General features: G+C 34.0%; 3 protein-coding genes across 16 annotated transcripts in view; 1 reads left to right on the plus strand and 2 right to left on the minus strand.

Moving 5' to 3' along the window:
• LOC116426495 (sorting nexin-29) overlaps positions 1–2,839 on the minus strand; it is a 5,959-nt gene extending 3,120 nt beyond the window's left edge. The window contains exons 1-7 of one of the 3 annotated variants that reach the window (XM_031975504.2): positions 2,316–2,839; positions 1,614–1,876; positions 1,116–1,417; positions 905–1,030; positions 568–715; positions 363–492; positions 1–231 (exon numbers count right to left, since the gene is read on the minus strand). The exon at positions 1–231 is cut by the window's left edge and continues 11 nt beyond it. In XM_031975504.2, the coding sequence (XP_031831364.1) occupies positions 1–231; positions 363–492; positions 568–715; positions 905–1,030; positions 1,116–1,417; positions 1,614–1,876; positions 2,316–2,378 (1,263 nt within the window). In that variant the 5' untranslated portion in view covers positions 2,379–2,839. Of the gene's footprint in view, positions 232–362; positions 493–567; positions 821–904; positions 1,031–1,115; positions 1,418–1,613; positions 1,877–2,060 lie in introns of all 3 variants that reach the window. The other 2 variants (XM_031975502.2, XM_031975503.2) reach the window with 2 other exon arrangements.
• Positions 2,840–4,161: 1,322 nt separating this feature from the next.
• Positions 4,162–8,078, plus strand: LOC116426609 (actin maturation protease). 7 transcript variants are annotated; one of them, XM_076369910.1, is made up of 4 exons: positions 4,162–4,180; positions 5,466–5,912; positions 5,998–6,330; positions 6,447–8,078. In XM_076369910.1, exons 2-4 carry the CDS (start codon positions 5,698–5,700, stop codon positions 6,646–6,648), a joined length of 750 nt encoding a protein of 249 aa, XP_076226025.1. In that variant the 5' UTR covers positions 4,162–4,180; positions 5,466–5,697; the 3' UTR covers positions 6,649–8,078. The 7 variants fall into 7 exon arrangements, with proteins under 7 accessions (XP_076226025.1, XP_031831639.1, XP_076226024.1 ...); XM_031975779.2 differs by having other exon boundaries at positions 4,167–4,318; XM_076369909.1 differs by having other exon boundaries at positions 4,172–4,190.
• Positions 8,079–9,812: 1,734 nt separating this feature from the next.
• KrT95D (phosphofurin acidic cluster sorting protein KrT95D) overlaps positions 9,813–20,992 on the minus strand; it is a 104,032-nt gene continuing 92,852 nt past the window's right edge. For 4 of the 6 annotated variants that reach the window (XM_031975434.2, XM_031975438.2, XM_031975433.2 and 1 more), the window contains 6 exons: positions 19,945–20,213; positions 18,815–19,020; positions 17,908–18,255; positions 17,046–17,443; positions 16,807–16,983; positions 9,813–16,101 (listed from right to left, as the gene is read on the minus strand). In XM_031975434.2, coding sequence (XP_031831294.1) covers positions 15,968–16,101; positions 16,807–16,983; positions 17,046–17,443; positions 17,908–18,255; positions 18,815–19,020; positions 19,945–20,213 — 1,532 coding nt within the window. In that variant the 3' untranslated portion in view covers positions 9,813–15,967. The remainder of the gene's footprint in view (positions 16,102–16,806; positions 16,984–17,045; positions 17,444–17,907; positions 18,256–18,814; positions 19,021–19,944; positions 20,214–20,992) is intronic. The other 2 variants (XM_031975437.2, XM_031975435.2) reach the window with 1 other exon arrangement.

Consider the following 20,992-nt stretch of genomic DNA (forward strand, 5'->3'; position numbering starts at 1 on the left):
TTGTATCTGTAACTCATGTCTTTCAAGATAATTTTGATGTTGTCTTTGTAACCGAGCAAGTTGAGACCTACTAGCCACTGCATCTTCCCTAGCTTGTTCTAAAATTTCGTTCATCGCTAAAAGCTTTACTCGTAATGCTTCTATATCTAAATTTTCACTATCTGCATGAATGTCTAAGCCTACTAATGGTTCAGTAGCTTCCACTGCAGCTTCTGTGACTTCAGATGAATCCTAGACAAAAAAACGCGAATGAAATATTCGATACTTCTGAATTATAATTATTTAGCTGAATGTTATATTATATATGTATATATATACAATAAAATACATACATATAAAAAAAATATATATAAAATACATACATCTAAGTAGTTTGGCAATGCTATTAACATGTCATCTAATGTTTGATCTAAAGGCGAAACAGGAACAAGACCACCCATATTACTAGAATCGGTAACTGGCGTTAATACTTTTTCCTCTTCAAATGGTTCACTGAAAATTTTTAAAATATTGTTATAAAATAGGATCTGAAAAATTATTTATATTTGTAGATGTGCATTGATTTACCATTTTTCCCAGTCTGAATTTTCTTGACTGACTGTTAAATTCACATTATTTGATAACATTTCAGATTGAGATTCTGATACGCAAGACGATGGTGAGTCCTTAGTCGAATTTACAATAGGAGAATTCAAACAGGTTGGTGGCGCACTAACTGAAATGTTGGCTTCTGTAATCTCTTGTTCATCAGTATCATTATCAAATGAAATTATATGAGTTGGTACTTTTTTTCTCTGTTTCTGTTGTTTTAAAATAGGCCCTAGTTTCAATATCAATGCAATTACAATGATGCACATAATAGATTTAATTGTAGTCAATAATTACACTAATTTGAAATAATTACCTGGTATTGAAGTAGATATAATTGGTTCTGACAGTGAAACTTTTTGTTTTTCAATTTCTTTTTCTCTAGCATTGTTATCCAATTCTTCGTTATCTATCCTAATAGCAAACAAAATACTACCAAGTCCTAACAATTAAAGACAGTATTTAATTGATTTTGGAAGATGAAACAAGAAAGTATGAAGCATAAAGAATACATATCATTTGTATACCTGCAGCTACATTTGGCAATACTGCACTTCTTTCTTGGTCAAGTAAAAATGCCCAATCTTCATAAAAAGAAGATAATATGTTAGGGTCAATAATAGCATGTAAATGACGTTCTAAAGAACGTTCATTTAAAGCAGCTCTTAGCCATGCTCTGCCCCTACCATAATCTGTGTGGACTTGTTTTAATACACTAAACCGTTCTTGTTCGTGCCATGTTAATTGTTCTTTTATATATGGCCAGAACGCTACATCTGATGTATTACATGATTTTATATTGCCACCAGACACTATATCAGATACATGCCTAGAGAGATACACCAAATTTATGTTAAAAGAGTAAGCTGCACAGTCATAAATTATATTAGTCATCACATTATATTATCTAATGAATAGTCATTGTTATAATAGCTATCATTTAAGAGATAATTAATAAAAGCAAGAAAAATATTTTATAGTATATCATACACGAAGAAATGTTTTGTATCACACTTTTTTAATACCTTAAGGCTGAATTTATTTTTTCTATGCAATTTATACGTAATCCATGACTAAAGATTGATTCAAATATGTGACACAACTGTGTAACACATATATCTGATTCAGTTGCTAATTCAATACGCCCACCAAACCTAATGTGACACTTTTTTGCAATAGCCAGTAAATCTTCCAATAGCTTCTGTCGTTCGATTGCATGATCATAAGTTTGATTAGCATCAATTACATTATGTGTGCCTGGCACTATTGCTGACATCATACGTAAAGCCTAAAACATATGTGTGGACATTATCAATATATTAATGATAATTAATAAACAATTATATAATGATGGATCATTAAAATTATATTCACTCCTACATTTACTCTTATATTTCTGACAAATTACTTTAATTTAATTAATGTATAAGTATTATAAAGTTATAAAGATTTTATTTATAATATGTACAAACCGCAATTATTTATATTCTATGTCGCGAGAAAATTCATCGTGTACTACGAAAATATTAATACTTCTTTTTATATGGGAAAAATCATCAGTTTATTTTTATGATTACACATCTGTAATGTCAAGATGTACCAAAACGGTATGATATGCACTCAATACTTTCTAACACGCAAGTCGTTTCTAACAGTCAATACACAAAGTAAGTTTACACCTTTTTTTTCTAATGGTCAACAAAACATTTAACTGTCACTTATATTACTTCATCAGATGTGTCATGTAACAAGTTCCTCATTAACTTGACGGGCTGACACTGAACAGGCATTCCAACAATGATACAACTTCAATATATAAAAGATAAATACACACCATAGATACAAATCAAAGATGACCACTGTCTATTCCCTTTCAAATTGTGGCCGTTATTAAAAAAAGTCGTATAAAAGACTTAAATAAATATACAATCACTTCTAGGAATTGTTATGTGTACAGGGTTTGTCATCGAGAATGTAGTAATATTGTGATTGCTTCATGACAAGAAAGAATGAAACTGCTCGTTTTTCTTAGCAACTATGATACAAATTTACATAGCAGGAAAATTCAGGGGCGAACATAATCTCCTTCATCCTTTTCTGCAAACACAGATGTGTCACGTGAGCAATAGTGTCGTTTGTGGAACATTTTAGGCGCGTTGACATCGCGCGTTTATTAATGAGTAGATCAAAAATATTTCTGTCAGATACCGGTTTGATTTATTTATGAACACATTTATTGATACGGTAATATTATGTCAGTGGTAACAACATCTGTCAATTGACAGATATCCAAAGAAATTCCCTATTTTTTTCCGTCATAAACTACATAATACAGAGATGTTCACGAGAAGCCGTTGATCTAACAGAAAGAACAAACGGGATATATGATAGACGTAATATACAATGTAAGATTTTGTCACAAGCCCTCGGGGGTACTAGCACCCCTTACCATTTTCATGCCACGTTCTGTCATATCAACTAAAGCTGGTTTTGCATGGCAGCACTATAAGAGATAGGAATGAGAATCAAAAATATGAAATTTTAAATGACAAAATCAGTAGTGTTACCCATGTAAAAAATTCTTTATTCATTGAATTGACCGTTGCGACGTTTCAACAGTAACATAATGCAGTAACTTAAAATAAAATTATTTTTTAAATTTCTATGGGACAATAGTTCTGGTTTTTCCAGATATCAAAATTAATTGTTAGGAAAACGATAAGAACTTAGCCGATTATATTATGCAAGTAAATTATGTTTAATATTCTAATAAATGTCTATGAGAAATTACGAGTATATACAAAAATGTAATATTAAGACAAAGAAATAAAGAAGAACACGTTTTTCATTTATTTAATTGTATTTATGTGCACAGACTTAAGTAAATTATATCTACATTTAAAAAAATACCTAAAAGCGTGTTATACATTTTTGTCCTGAATGCTGAACAATTTTATTAGAAATATTATGATTTAAATAAAAATGTATATTGAATTCCGATTTTATTTATCAAAATTTTAATTACTGAAATAAAAATTATTGGTATATAATTTATCGAAGAATTTTCTACAACTGTATAATTAATCAAAATAATTTCTTATACAAATTTTATAGCTGTACTTTATATAGTAAATGTATTTATAAAAATATTTATGTTTGTAAATTAATAAAAACTGCATTGTTATGAAGTTCTATTGAATAAATACTACTTCCTTCGTTTAAATGTACGTGCCTTGTACATTTGTTGTCGCTAAATCATATGACGACACACTCGTAGCAAAAATGAAATAATAAGTACAGTAAATAACTTCGCGCGTTGGGAATTTGAAGCATGGCAATATTGCAACGGATACGTTTACACACTGGTTTACCATATTTACTACTTGGTCAACTTCGATCATTTTGTTTGATGTAGTTTTCCTATTGACCATTCTCTAAGCGTAGAGGGCAGAGCAAAACCTTTGATTTTTTACACAGTCGGTAATTCAGAACATGTGATACCAAGTCCCATAAACTTACCATGTCTATTCTATATCTCGTCTGTGCCGGGACTGTGTATATGAGCAGTTCTATGCAGTGTTCAATCAAATAGGTAAAAGCAGGTATAGAGACGGTATCTTTTCATGAAGGGAGTATCACTAGAGTGCTCGCGAGCACCGATTTTACATCCTTGCAATAGACTGTTTCGTATGAAATCCTGTTCTAAAGTCAGTCGAGGATTGGTAGCGAGGTTAGTTACTCTTAGCCAATCAGTTCTCGTGGTGTTATCAAACTGGTTCAGAAGATTTTATCAATGGTAGTCGCGTGGGTGTACAATCTCATGCGATACGTACCGAAATCCCTGCACCTGTTCCAGTTCAGGTCGAAGTGAAAAGAGATAAACAATATATTTCCCGAGACTAGGGTTCTGGCAAACAATGCACTTACCTAAACTAGTGAATCATCTGCGGAGCTGCAGCAGCTACGCAAAATTTCTTATCAGACTGCATATCGAGTCATACGCCTGCAAGTAAGGCATACGGTGCTATGTTAGTCTGAAGGCTCCTCAAGAGGAACGAATTGTAGACGTATTGAGCGAGTAATTGTCGTTCGTTAAAGAATCGTTGTGCACCCATACGAGTCCTTAGTATTATCACGTCAGCACACTCGGGTGTTAATTCTTATTTCTATCGAAGAATTACATAATATATGTGCATGAGTCACAGGGTGTATAAGAGAGACGTGTAAACGTCAAAATCGTGCTGCTGCAATTTTCTTGCATTCTAGGTACGATAAACAAATACTGACCCGCCCGGTTCATTGTTTGATCGTAATTGAATCTCGAGAACGACGATAGATTAACGTTAAATCAGTAATGGAGACTCCATTATACGAAATACGATTACCGTATATATTATTCTGTTCAATGTCGGTCGTGCAATGTGCTGCCATTAGAACTTTTGCAACGAGTATGTTCTTTTGCGTTAGATTTTATAAGAAAAAGTTAACAGTTTTTGGAATAAAATGAAATTATCGATGTAATTTGTCGCATTAAGTGAATTGGTGACTCGACAATAATTGCGTTGAATGTTATTGCCCGAGATTTTTGCAATTCATGATTATTGAAATAATGACAGATTTGGTGTAATAGCTTTCTCAAGGTTAAATGAATAATATATAAATGTAATTCTGACAGTGTTGCGATCGTGTAAGATCAGTGTTTTTCTTACGTAAAGGGTGTAAAAATTTGGTTTACTTTTTATTCTAAGTTTTTGATGTTTCGACATTTTCTTAAAAGTATATAATTAATGTTCCAGCATTTTTTAATAATTTTCTTTTTTGATTTATATTATGTATTACATTGCAAGAAGCATGCTGTGTTTTTACTGACATTTCAGCTTGGATCTGTGCAAAGAATTCTGCGGAGCATTTGCAATGAATAGAAAATACTATGTTGTCTGGCGATGAACAGAAGTACTACTAAGAAATGGCAATTCTGGAATTGAAAATATTCAAACATAGGTGCATGATTTCATAGCTGTGGAATTGTGGCCATTATATTATAGTGTTCATCCAGATATTTGTTAATTGAACAAAGTAGTTGTTCATATAGCACTTATTTTGTGAGAAATGCCAGCACCACCTCCACCTCTCCCAAGTTTGCCAGAGGCACCTATGTGCGAGAAAACAGAAGTAAGCGATGCGGATTCTCTGCCTTCGTGGGCCAAAATTACCCTTACCTCTGCAGAGGCAGAGATTGAGAAACTAATAGCTCGAAATGAGTTAAAGGATGCCGAAGTCACATATTTTTGTCAAGTTGAGCCAATTTTGCAAGATGGACCACAGTAAGTGTTACTTCCAACTTATTGTTGACAAATGCTATTCGATAAGCTATGTTAATATATATAATAATGCTATATTATTTAATAGATGTGGTTTAGTGGCACTTGCTATGGCATCACAAGAATATACAAAACCAGTTTCTGTAAGTCAACTTTTAGCAGAAGCACGTGTGAGAGGCTTTACGCAACATGGGGAAGTATACAGCGTTGATTTTATGGGTACATTAGCAGCTGAATATTTACCCGACCACAGACCAGATATTTTAGTAGATTTACAACAATGTCCAGATACCCTAACTCATGCTTTAGCTCACGGAGCTATGGTATTGATTCCATATGATTCTGATTTTAATCACGCCCCATGTTTGAAAAGAGGCCATAAAGCCCATTGGGCATTACTTGTGGGTCTAATTTCATCTAGGTACATTTTTAATTAGATCTATTATATTTTAGTTTTAGTTTCATAATTTGGAGAGAAAGTATCAATATGAAAATCTGATATTATCGATTAAGGAAAGTGAATTGTACATATTTCAGACAAGGATATCATGTCTTAGCACGCCATGGAAAATCACGTCATTTAGCTTGTTGGCCGCTGCGCGATTTAATTGAGAGCAATGGTAATTTGGAAGAAGAAGGAACAGCTAAACATGCTGGAGGATATGTTATACCAAAGGGAGGAGTCGGAGGTCAGAGAGGTTTACGTGGTAGGGCACTGGCGTTACATCCATACATATAAAACCATGTACAAGAATTGTAGGTAATTGATATCACAGTGGAAGACAAAAATTACTTTATAATGTTACTATATCCATATTATGGTATATAGTAAATATTTAAAACGTAACAACGTTTTCACAGCTGCCACAAAATTTGTTTGTGAAATGTGATGGTTTAAGTACCATGTATTTCAAACTTGCATTGCAAATTTATTCAACATCCAGTGGAGAGTATCAATCTTCAAAATTTTCGTATTAGATAGAATAACAGATGATATTCCATTTGTTACGCTTCGACACACAACATAAATAATAATATATGTTTGACTTACATGCACGCGACTATTTCGGTACTATTCTTTCGTGTGTCGAGTATTAAACTCTTCCTGTGATGCAATACGTACTAAGCATGCGCGTAATTTAGTCTGAAAAAATAGGCATGTACACGTGCATGAAGGGGCAAATGTGAAGAAAACAAAGTCTATAAAAATATCTACATTAAATAGCTATCTAAGTGTATTAGCTAGGGAGTTATCGAAATCGTAACTAGCCGGGATGAAAAGATCTAAGTATATTTATTTAGCGAAAAGAGATCAACAAAGTTTTCGATAATAATTGTGAATATTTTTATGTTGATATTATGAATAAAGACTACATCTATCGCAAGTCTCACAATTGCATTTGAGGCAATAAAACTTAATGTTCATGTGCTATATCAGATCAAGTGCATTGCTTTTAAGATACGTAAAGAATAACGATTATCAAGATTGAATTGATTACTTTATATTATCGTGTAATTATTATATCAGACTTTTACCACATATTATGTACATGTATGTAAACATAAAAATAATCTCCATGCCGTTCTATCAAGAATACTACCGATTTCATTTTGTTGTACTTTGTGATAAATATTCTCACAAAATTTGATTGAATATCCTAAAAGCAATGTGCTTTTAAAAAGGAATTTTACTGTGTAGATTATATAACATGCTTGTTTTACTATTTATTTACTAATATGTAAAATATGAGTGTAGTCCTCATAATTTATATATACGTATAAATATATATATACACTAAATTATAAACCTGAAGATACCTTATAACTGGCTGGTTTCTTCAGTTATGTGGTATCTTAAGTGTTTTCTATCAAATCTGTCAGTAAGATGCATACAGCAGGTTTTCAAAAGAGATGCTATAAATTTGTAGATTCCTTGAATGGTTTCAAATCGAATAAAAGAAACCAGTGCAAATAAAGTGTACCCAAGTGCCGCAAAATATGAGGTTCATTTATTAACAGAAGATTGTACACTGTACTGCTTGTTTTTACAAGCGTCTCTGAATTTATTATTGCGTCATAACTAAATACTCTGTAAAAATATTTATTTCCATAAGTTTTTTTTTTTAAATATTTATGAAGATAATCAAAATATATATTTTCCTGCTCTAATTCTGGAATCTATCTCATGTTCGTAGGAGTTATATAATGTCTTCCGTTACTTAGCATAGTACGGTCTCCTAGTAGAGCCGAAGAAGGAACACTCAATTAGGAAATATTTATAATTTATTTCAAATTTATGTCAATCTATTTTAATGAGAAAAATTGAAGGTTTTCCAAGAATTCTGTTGTATTCATTATGTATGCAATATGACACGCAATAATTCTATTGTATCACCTGTGATCTAAAGTGCAACAATAGCTAAGCGGTACATATATTATGTTATATATAAGAGATTAATATGTGATCATTGTTAATTCTTGTTTCTTTGTGTACTCGCATTTTACTTATTTGTTATCGGTTTTTAGCTTTAATCATGATAAATATAAAGAATGTTATAATTTATACATATGTTTCAATATGTTTGTTTTATATTATACATCTTCTCTGGATCAGTCAAACATTTTATGTAACTTGACTTGATCAGATGCGTTGCATTCTGTTGAAAAATCAGTGTGGCGATCTTGATTCATGAAATTGTATCAAGAAAGCATGGCACCAACATCTTCCCTTTAATGAATTATAAACCAAAAAAAAAGATACGAACCGCGACGAATATATGAAAACAAAGGATAATACACCTTAGAAGGATAATAATATAAGTGCATTGGAATGCATGAAAACTGCGTTACATTTATATTTCAAGCTTACAAACATCAACAACACAGTTTCATTTCATTTTGAAGTTCCATCTTCGTCCGATCATTATTTTCCTCTAACATACAGTTACCACATTTGTTTTGTTGTCTCCCAAATATATCATTATCTGCTTGTGTCCTGAGATGTAACACAATTCAACATCTTATTCACACCTACAAATACATATCTTTGAACAGTTTCGCCCTCGCTAAGCGAATTCTTATGTTTATCGCTGGAATAATGATCTACGCTCCCTTGGATCTTACTTTATCGCGGAATAGTGTTCAAGATTAAACTGTTGTGTAGACATTACGAGTACATTTCTACAAAACAAGCTACAAACTTAAGTTACCGTTTTACGCATTGTACTCTGTGCGCGAAAACAATATCTGGCAACAAACATCGTGCTACAGTATAAAACAACCATACACGCCCAGGACACAAGGAATCTATTCCATAGATTAACCCTTTACGCTATTGGTGTTTAAGGGCGCTCGCCCGTGTAGCGTGTTTAGCAATGTTAACAAACACGAACGTTCATATCTTAACACCGAAAGGGTTAAATAACAATGATATCCTGTATCCAAACATTAAGTTTAATAATATGTATCACATACAGGTATTTCGTATTTATTATATATCAACAATGGGGGAGTTGAATTAAAAAAGGCTAGCTAGTTCACTTACTAGAAATTTATTTTTAATGTCTTCTGTTTATATCTCTCTTTCTCTCTTTGCTCGATCTTGCATTGATTCATGAGTGAAATAAATTGATTCGTTTCAATACTGCAAATCTCGTCCTGTTATCTGGCAATTTGCTCGTTATTCAATTCTCAAAATCTCGGGACAGTTAACAAAAGGACCTCGTGATACAAACTGGTTCGTTCTTTTAAAAACGCTGAATGCGGAATGATCATTAATAGCGCTTTACAAAGCTCGCTTAGCGAAATACAAGTGTGCATGTGTATATATTTATATATAGAAACTTAAGACTTATCATCGTTAGCCATGAATTAAATTTATTGCGAGGTAACGAGGTCCATATATAATATCATCATCATCATCATTATTATTAATATCGTTATTGTTACATAATATCCTGCGTACAGTGTGCCTCACGTTTCGGGAGAAAGCATAAATGTAGCGTGTAAATATTTCAAGATACTTCGAACCGACAAACAATATATCTTTATCTATATAATCAGATTATCTTAACAATTTACACAATTTTTATTACAATCGTCACAATTTTATATCATCCGTGACGATAATTTCTTTATTTGCACAGCGGATATTATTAATTGACGAAAGAAGAAATAAAATCGACTGTTTTCCTTATATAGTTGCAAAGGAAAGTTCAAATGAATCGTTAGGTTGATACACATGAAATGTTTTTTTTTTCTGTACAAGTAAACTTTTGCAGTATGATAACTGTAGGTAGACTGTACACAACTAGTTATTTCATTGGGATATTGTAATATCGCAAACTTTGGAATTCCATATGTAATCAAATTGATGATTCTTACATCTCGTGTAATACTATTCTTCCTCTTAAGGAAACCATTTTCTTTTCCAAGTGTCTATATACTGTATTTAATGTTAATAAAAGAAAAATATTTTAATCCGATTGAAGTTCACCTTAAATTATTGATATATTAATTCCTATGTTGTATTTCTCGATCATTTTTTGATTTATCCTCCGGAAAGTTATTAATTCTCTGATTATTCGAAGTAAGAGAAGAAAGGATATTACTCGTTCAACTATCCAATACATCCATTTTTCATGTGGCCAAATCATTTTGACTCAATTATTCATAAATAAACTTTACAATTAATTTTATAAAACTTTCAAACAAATTAATGACCCAATTTTTAATTAAATAATATGCGAATCCTTAACAAGAAAAGTACAAAAGATCATAGAAGCTCTATCGTCTCGTATGAAGTATACATTTCATGTGCATCGCTCTATTGTGTAGAGTTTACACAGTAATTAAAATCCGCAGTAAGTTTCGTTGGAGAAGATGGAAGATGGACAAAGGAAAGAAAGAGACTGGTCACAAGTAACGAACCGGAAGTCCTCTCGTCACAGTAAGCCATATTCGTCATTCGTCTCCCTCTCGATGGGATTGTACAGCCCTTTTAATTGAACTCTCTAATATTATTGATAACAAGTTTAATAATATGTACATGTACGATTAGACGCCACCGTTTGTAAGCAGTACAATAAAGACGTCTAAAAATCTCGTGGAAATGTAGACGCCATTCTAATGATCCTTAGTCGCTGTACCAAACACGGGCGTTCAATATACTAATTATTTCTTTTAATTATTGTAAGCTTTGAGCCTGGGCGTTGCCCGCCCACACGTGTGTTAAACCTTACTATACACCGACGAACAATAGCAAATTTATCATTATTATATTTATATATATATATTTATTTATTTATTTATATATTTTTTTTGTTTCTTTTTAGAATACTTCACCTAGTAAACGTGCTGACGGCCGTTGAGCTCGTGGCTCAAGTGAACTAAAATTATTGATTCGTTCTTTCCGTGTTCTGGAAACTCTAGATAGAAAATCCCGTTAAATCATAATACATGCCCAGCATATGATGATAATGTATATATGTATACATAAACATATATACACTGGCCCGATATTCCGGCGAGCCTTCAGATCGATCGAACGCGGTTCGAAATTGCAACATGGTCTCGTATTTTGACTAGAATCTTAAAAGTATCATTAAGTCTTAACGAACGCGCCTGGGCGAAGTCGATGAAATACCGTGTCGACGAAAACCTTAACACGTTGACTGCCATGCTGGTCACCGATAACCGAAGCTTCCAAATTACTTGGAAACAATTATAGTTCATAAGATAATTGACGTCGAATAAAAATGTTCAAAGCGTAATTAACTAGATAATAGTATAACGTAAGGATTGAGGCACCAAATAATTGATAATAATCGTTTCTTTTTATCTTTGCCACAAAAGAATAAGTCATACATAAAACACTGAAGCTTTTCGTGATAGTCAACGCGTTAAGCAAGAAAAAGGAAAAAAGAAACAGAAAAAAATATAAATGTTGGAAAGAAAAAGGAAACATTTCGAGATTCGACCGTGAGCACGTATTATAGGCGTCGTCGCACGTGTCCCTTACGTTCTTAAGAAGAGTTCGTCGCGTCGTTTTACAAAGCTTATACGCAAACTCGACGATAGACAAAAAAAAAAGAACGCTGACGGTTAAGCAACACGTTAGCGTTTCAACTGGTGAACGGAAGGAAAGAAAATTAGAGGGCGGTTAGGGGACGATACAAACAGAAGGTTCGAGGAACATTAAACATCGTTAAAATCACTTACACGCTATTGATCAGGCTACCGTGAACAAGAAAAATTAAAGAACTAAAAAGGAAAACCAGTTCTATTTCAGCTTCCAATACTGAATGCTCGCGAGCCTTAGAATGATAATTATAGTCTTTTCGAACACTTTCGCGCTTGCGATTCCTGAAAGTGTATGTACGTGTGTGCCTTACGCGTGAATCGTTGGGATTCGCGATACCGTCCTCCATTTTGGAAACACTTTAGACTTGTTGCCAGATTCATCATGTTCGATTTCAAAATGAACGGAGTATGTGTTCTTTTTCTTCCGTATTTTTTTGATTTTTTAAATCTATATCGAACATGCCAGTGCAACCGAAAATGGTGAACGTTATCAACAACGGTGAACGGTGACGAAGAAACAACGATATTGTGCAAAACTGCGAAGCAACGCGCGAACACTGTTTAGATGCATCAAACTGTGGGAGCGTATAATATCTACATATACGTATAGAAATGTATACATACATTATATGGCAGGTTCGATTGCTGAAAACGGTTCAGCATGCTCAACGAAAGAAGGCAACGAATGTCGTGTAAACACGCGACAGTCGCTGGAACGTCTCACCGTAGAATTTTAAAGATCTATGTGATCTTAAAATGAATTAAGTCATCGTGAATTGAGAAAGCCTCGTGTTTGCCGCTGTAGACTTCATGTATCAAATGTAACACTCAACATAAGAAAATTAACTATAATGTAATAGCTGCATTATTTATTTACGGTTTTATGATTTTATATTTCCTCATACTTCTATTTTGAATTAGACACTGAATTTCAGTATAATCGCTGTACGACTAGACGTTGCCTTCCGCTAGTTTTTCAAGTCAACTACTTTTCTGGGAGTTCGCACAAACAGGGTATTGCTCTTAGCCGTTAAAAATGTAAGATCTACGTTAGCAGTTCGATACTCGTTAAGAACTAATTGCTGACTAGCAAAGAACAGGAGAAGTGGGCTATGCGTATGTATGTATACAGTGAGGTACAAAAGTATTCGTATGGTAAGCACGAGGAAATAAAATATTCTAGTTTTCATGTTGACAACTGCATTATAGTGTTTACGATAGTATATTATATACAGAATTTAAAAGTAACAAATGTGTAAACGCAAACTTTAATTATGCTGTAATCTAATCCATGATTAATGTTGTCCCCTATTACTACTGTAATTAACGTTTCACAGAATACTATAACCTTTCCTTTAAATCAATTTAGACATCGCATTCTTACAAAGTCAAATTCAAATTTAAAATTAGTAATGAAAGAATAGTTTATTTCTTTGATTGAGGCTCGTGTTATGTCATAAATAGGATAAAAATTATTTATTTCATTTTATTGCAGTTTAATTATTAATTCTATTATATTTTCATAGTACTATTAGAAATTGTTATTAATTGAATGTTTCAAGCAATAAAGTAATATTTCATTCATTATATTTGTTACTATGAAAATTTATGTACAACATATATATATATATATATATATATATATATATATATATATATATATATGAGAGAGAGAGTTGCCGTAAAGTTTATGTACGTGAAATTCATTATAAATTGAAAAAATTAAACGGAAATATGAAATTTATTGACTTACTGTGTATTTTTATATACCTTCAAAGATTCTTATAAGTTTTCATCTCTTTTTTTTACAAATTTTCTGTTGCATGTGTATTATTTATTGATCACAATAATAAAAAGTATGTTTGCATACTATACAATTGATAATGAACTTCTATTGAAATTAATTAAACAAAAATCCAGTTAAAATGCAATCATTAATATAAGATGAAAGTAGATTCTTTCTCTAGTTTGACACTTACATTGATAGAATAATTTTCGTCCTCACTGTACGTGTGAAAGGGATGGGGGACATATAAGGAAAGACTCTAGTGCTGATGTTACTTTGGCAAAACGCAATCGCCACCGTTAATGGATCGGGCGTTATTATCGCATTTCGTTACAGAATGCTGCCTTAAAGTCTTTTCTTTCCATTGGATTCTGGACAAAATTTCGATAGGCATTTTGCTATTTTCTTTTCTTCGTTTTGTCTCTTTTTCAATTTGGCATTAGGCAGTCAAGGCGACGGCTACGTCGCTGGAAACAGTAAAGCACTGTTCTATAATCATTTTTTTCTTTTTCCCTTTAATTTCTCATCGTTGCTAGATCAAAAAAGGAAGAAGTCAAAAAGTACGTTTTTAGTATCTACCCTTAACACTAACAGTACAATCTTTTCCCATGAGGAAAACATTTGCTTGCTCTCACTCTCTCTCACTCTTTTTCTAATCTACGACAACATTAACGTTAGTTCCTATCGTTTATCATTTTTTCATGATATGGTTTCTTAAGGTGCGAAGGCTGAAGGATAAGCTAAACGGTCTGTTATTCGCAGCACGTTGTCGATTATTCTTATTTCTTTTTTTCTTTTAATAACGTAGAAATAAGCATAAAATTATAGATAACAGGAACGCACGTCAGATGCGTTCTTCGGTTCTGTCTTTTTTTCTCTTTACGATATTCATATTGTGTTGTCGTAACGGTGATGATCATTCTCGCTGCGCAAATCACTATGGAAATGTGCAACACTGTCATTCTTACGTTCCAACCACTTTTGTCTCGCGAGAAGAATCTACGTGTCCTCTTCCGTTCGCTTTCTAAAGGCTTAACAATAAATCGCGGTTCAGTTCGCTCTATTGAAATCGGGAATAGAATTCTAATAGGAATAAAGTATTAAATAATAAAATCTGAAAATAGAGTATTTAAACTACAGCAGCCTGGGGCTAAAAGTCTATAAAATGGAATACAAAAAATACGTCGAAATCTTTAACGAGAAAAGGAGTATAAGAACTAATGAGCTATTTTTCTTCATCGTATCATTTGCTTTTTTCTTTTCTCCCGGAGGCTCGCAATATATCTTTTTTCTTTCATGTGTCACTTCTTTCTTTTTAACGAACCTACTATGTACGTATCTTTCGACGTCTCTCTCGCCGAACGTGTCACCTGATCCTGCTCACTTGCTCGGCCGTGTTTTCTAACGTGGTTTGTGCGCTAAGAGAAATATTTGCCTGTATCACAGACTTCTTTGATAACATCGCTGGTCATGCCCCATGTGTTGCAGAGTTACGTTAATTAAATAAATACATAATTTAATTGAAAGCTTCTCCTCCTCGTCGCTTATTGCGATTTAGACAAAGATCTATCTTAGCCGGTACTCTCCCTATAAAACCGTGTTTTTGTTTGACGCTGCTTCTTAAAAAGTCATATACGGTAAACACAGCAAATTTCCTTAGAAAATTGTCTTGCGTTTACTCGTCACGAATGAATGTGGTGTTCTCAGCGGCATTCCCCTAACCAACGAAATCCATGAATCGTTTCTCTTTTCCTTTTCTAATTGATTTAAATACGATATGTCTCTACTGATGCGCGAAGTGACGATATTTTGTTCGCGCGGTCTCGTTAAGTTTTACATAAAAACAGTGAGAACACATAATAATGGATTGCAACGGGTGAAGGGAAGGAAAATGATAATAATAACATGTAATTGGCAGCATTGGAATACTTGCCTGATCAACTCCAACTCCGGTTTAAAGCTGAGGACTGTTTTCTGACTACACGCGACACTTGCTCTATGCTGGATTTCTTTTTTTTATCATTCTTTTGTTTGTGTTTTTTTCCTTTCGCGTTTGTTTTTGTCTTTTTTATATTAGGATTTGATGGTTATCGGGTTTGCGCGCAAGCTTAAGCTGATGATCCTAATTGGCAATATCGATGAACACAAACAAACGGCAAAACGTGTGGCTTTTGATGGGTGCGAAGGAAGTTTACGTTGGATTGGGAGATTGCTGTTGAGAACTATACTCCAATAGGGCTATCGGGAACGTCTTGATGTGCGTTTGCCACTGCGCCGACAGTTGGAAGAATTTTACGCCGTACCATTCAGTACCGTCGATGCTCACTAGAAACACGAAGGAAATAATTGTACTACTAAATTACACCATCGTTACACAGATTCGACTCCTATTAACACGTTGACTCCCACGGTGGTCACTGGTGACCGGAACTTCAAAATTGCTTAAATGCAATTACAATATGAAAACTGATGTCGAATAAAAATACTTAGTAACACAAACAGCTAGATGATAGTGTAACATGTGTACTGTGATACCAAGTCATTAATAATTATTTCTAATACCATTTGCCTTTCTTATGAAAGAATATGTATTGTTATACAAAACGTTCGAAATTCTCGTGGCAGTCAACGTGTTAACGTTAACATTGCGTCGAAGATAATTTTAGAAAAGGATATTTGTCTTTTGTAAGTCCATTTGTAAAAAGAATATTCATGTTTTCGATAAACTCTTAAAATGTGAATACGCCAACATTGCTAAGAAAATCAGTATTTCTCTTTTAAAGATATATAAAAAAAAATTAAAGTAAAGTCTGTTAATCGCGATTGGATGATCAATATAAAAGTAAGAAGTGCACGAGGGTTAATCATTCGAGTGTGCAAGTTAATGGCTAAATTATTTAAAAAGAAAAATAAATTCAACATTTCAAACTCACATATTTGGACTCATAATTGTAAATTAATTTTAAGTACCCAAACGCCATACGATTTAACTTTAAATCTAAACTAGTAGACATTGAGGATTTTATTTACCTCTTAATGGAATGTTATGAGTTTTCGCAGAACATATTAGTCGCGTGACGCCGTCGACCGTTTGACTCTTTGGCTCGTTTTCCTTCTCTTTTTCTTTCTTCTTGCCCAATCTCATTACTGTAAAAGTAGCAACGTTATGGGATGGTATTACGTGAAAGAAAGCAAAAAGGAAGTAATCTGAAAACGTTCAAATATGTTTCATTAAGTTAATAGTCGAACATCGTCTCGAGTGTACGCACTTTTCTGTTTCTTCTCTTTCGTTGTGTAATTCATGGACAGATGATTGCCAGGGGTTTCCCCGTGAGGCGGGAGTCTTTGAACGTGGAGCGCCCTGAATGCCTGCCTCAACGTGTTCTTGCCCTTTTCTCCCTGAGTCTGCTTACTCCAGTAATCAAGTTGCAGCTCGACCGGCTCCCAACCTTCCCTCATTGGTTGACCGACATTGGGACTGCTCGGTGGCGTTAACCGACCGGGCGGCGGGATTGGCAGACCCGGGGGTGGCAAAGAGGGCGGCGAACCGGACATCGTGGCGTTGCTTTCATCCAGATCGACCGAAGCAGAGGAACTGCTATCCGGACAACCCACCCGGACATCGTTTATGAACGGTATAAATATCTGGCTGCTGTCGTCCGTCTCCCTGGAAATTAGGATAAGTATATGGTAAGTACTTTTGTCAATGGAATACGAATTTTATGAATTCATGGCATTTTAGAGTTTCTAAAGTTTTCTAGAGAAAAACGCTACGGCACAATCCGTAATGAATTATACAGATGAACTTAGTCTGTCAGTTCGATTTATTGAGTAGATTTGACTGTTTACCATGTGTAAAATTATATTACAAAGTTAATTATAATCAAAGTATATTACGATTTCGTTCAACATAAGTAAGAGTGTTAAAAGGTTGAACACTATTCACTAGGATTGATCTAAGTTTCATAAAATCACATTCTTATTATGTTATAATAAGCGAAGCCCTAAAATGTTATGCTAATGTAAAATGCGGCGTAGTAATACATTTAATAAGGTCTAATGTCATTTCTTTTTCTTAATGAATTAGAATCACTTACCATCTAGGCGTAATAAAAAGAAGCGATTGATTACCTGTACGTAACCATGGCTTCTGCGATTGGCAACAGCAAGGTAGTCCCAGCGACAGCCAAATACTCCGACACCCTAACTGCGCACTCGCTAGCGCCTCCGCCCTCTCTTTCCAGCAGGTCTTTCCATTCATCGCTGAAAAGCATCGAGTACATCCCGTCTATCGAACTGAGATACTTCGACAATGTATTGGATCCCAACGGCACGACCAAGAACTTGAGATAATTCTGCCAATCCGGTGGCCGGAAGCTCAGCAGGTCCACGTAATGGCGCAGCACCGTGTTCACGAAACTGTCTCCACCAGCGATCACCACTTTAATCGGCGCAGGTGGTTTCGCTGAACTGTTGCAACTGTAAAAAAAATGATATCTCCCAAATACGCCGTGTTTCAAATGTAATCGTTCGTGACTATGTTCCTTATTAACTTCTTCAACCCCTTTATGCAAAAATGTCTATACGAATTTGTATTAGTATTTTCTGAATAGTAAACATAAAATACTATTTACTCCGTAAATAGTACTCTTATGAATACGTAATAAGAAGTGGGAAAAATATAAAAATATTTTTATTTAATTAGAGCTTCTGGAAATGCTTTAAAATAACCGGAATCCAATATGTTAGCTGTTAATTAAACAGTATTAAGGATTTCGAGCGATGTTATAACTGATACATCCATCAAGTAATCGTTTTCTCACAAGTCAAATTAATTTGAATTTGAAGATTGCTTTAAATAAAGTTTATAATCAATAAATATAAACCGCCGTGTGGAAGTCTCGTGTGCTCGTTTCTTTTTAAATAAAGGAAGGTTTTCCGGTTGACATCTTAATTGGATGAATAATATCGATAATGTATTAAATTAACTAATTACGGCGACGGTGGACGGTATCTTTTTGAAAGGAATGATAGTTACAATTTTTGTATTCGTGTGACCAAGCATGTAAACGTGGCACGAATGTCAGCTGGAGATGCAGTGGTCAGAACTCTGTGGTTCATCTCCTGAAGCCTCGTAGCAAGCAACGCTCCACCTGGATCCGCTAACGAGACCAATGACACAGAGTCCGGTAAGCTGTCATCGGGTAAAACGCGGCTTAATTGCTCTACTAACGCTTTCCTTGGCTGAAACAGTGTACAGATTTATCAATGTAGGCTCGATATATTGCGGATGTTTAAATTGATTAAAGATGAAGTAAGTTTTTTAGAAGAATACATTGAAAAATTAGTAATATAGAAATATACAGGTAAAGTTTCAGATTTGTGTTCGAAGAAAATGAAGTTTCTATTTCTACGAATAAACGTTTTTGAGAAAGAAAGACCTTTATATAAAGTGTCGCAAACAGTGTATTATAACTTAATATAGATTTTTCTCTACTCCACTACAGTGTAATAATGAAACATATGTAGAAAGACTGATCTACTACTGAAAATGACAATTTTCGTAATGGCATATCTACATATCTGCACTACTCACTGATTGGTACATAACTGTTGACGACAGATATAGAGATAAGAATAACAGAGTTATCGAAACGATATGCTATTTCAAATTCTCATTTCTCATTCCCATGTCAATTAGAATTTGTCCGAAATTGATACAAGTTTGTTAAATAACGCGTATATACACACGATGATCTACGAAAAACTGAAAAATCTGATATACAGTGAAAATAGACACAGAATCTCTAGGATGATAGATGTTTCCAAATTTTTGTATGTATTGAGTTGAAATTTTTTTAATAAGAAATAAAAAAGAGTCCTCAACTGTTCACTAACTAAATAAATACTACGTAAAAGCGAGAAAGAAGTGATTTCTATACAAGTTATAATAGTTTCGAAAACATATTATTTGTTTTGAAGGAAAAATTTGTTTTGTTTACCACATATAAAAAAACATGGAAATTGTTGCATCGACCCAATAAGAACATAGATATTTGATAATCTAAATGAGATCGAGTCATTTTACCCAGGATTACTCTACTCGCGCGCAACCTTATTTTTTAACCTTAAAGCATGCAACGAAATATTCTGAGCGTGCGGATCTACCTCAGAGCTGTTCAAGTCGGCGGGTGGCTTCAAGTCCACGCTGAGACTGTGTTTTTTAGACTTATTGCTACCCGGTGCGCCTCTGTCGCGAGCAAAAAGTCTGCTCCTTTTGTCCGAGCCCTCGTTTTTGTTGTGCTGCTCTGATTTCGGCGGAGAGCCCGGTACGTAATTCGGTGGATCGTTCGCCTCGTGATCCGTCCAATTTTCGGGATGGGAATCACTGTCCGCTCTCCGGGAGCTATCATCGCTTTGCCTATCCACGCCTCGTTCTGCAATGAAATTTCATTACTCCTCGTTGCAGCGCGCCCATCGATGGTTTCGCACCGCCACGCCGCGCTACGCCGCAAGCCCGAGACCAACCCCCTTTCCTCGTTGCCGCGTTTCGAGTCATTTAACCCCTTGCCACAAGAATTATTTCTCAACCATGATCGGTACATCCACTTTGTCATTACTAATTTATTGAAAAAAGGGAAAAATTTTGGGTATATTCTATGCCTATGTTTGCTCTATAATATAATAATTGATAACAGAAAAATAACATTTAATTTGAATCCAAAAGAACCGAGCAATATTTTTTTAATTCGAAAGAATTGCGTAATATTTATGTTTTTTAAACTCCGTTTAAAATGTTCACTATGAGTCTGAAACGTTATTATAAGGCAAGGGGTTGACGTGCGCTCCGGCAACCGTTTATGTCCCTCCTTTGCAGAAATCACGAAGCAAAACTGAGTTCTCGTAATGTGTTTACCTTTTACCTTATTAATTGTTTTGTAACAGTGTTGGTTCAAATTATAAGGAATATGGCGAGATTTATTGATGATTTGCTTGTAGAAAAAAGGAATTTTCTGTTCGTTTTATGTGTATGTTTATTTTAAAACTGAATAAAGGTAGGAGCTAAATAGTGCTTCATTTTGATTACGAAGAGATGAATGATGTATTTGTTTATTAAATTTAGTTTAAGGTTCTTTTTACATGTCTAAGTTCGAAGTTAAATAAAATTCTGTTTTTTTGTACTAAACGTTTTAATAAGTGAAGCAAATTGTAAAAG

Source organism: Nomia melanderi, chromosome 8 (genome assembly GCF_051020985.1).
Source record: "Nomia melanderi isolate GNS246 chromosome 8, iyNomMela1, whole genome shotgun sequence".
Classification (NCBI taxonomy): domain Eukaryota; kingdom Metazoa; phylum Arthropoda; class Insecta; order Hymenoptera; family Halictidae; genus Nomia; species Nomia melanderi.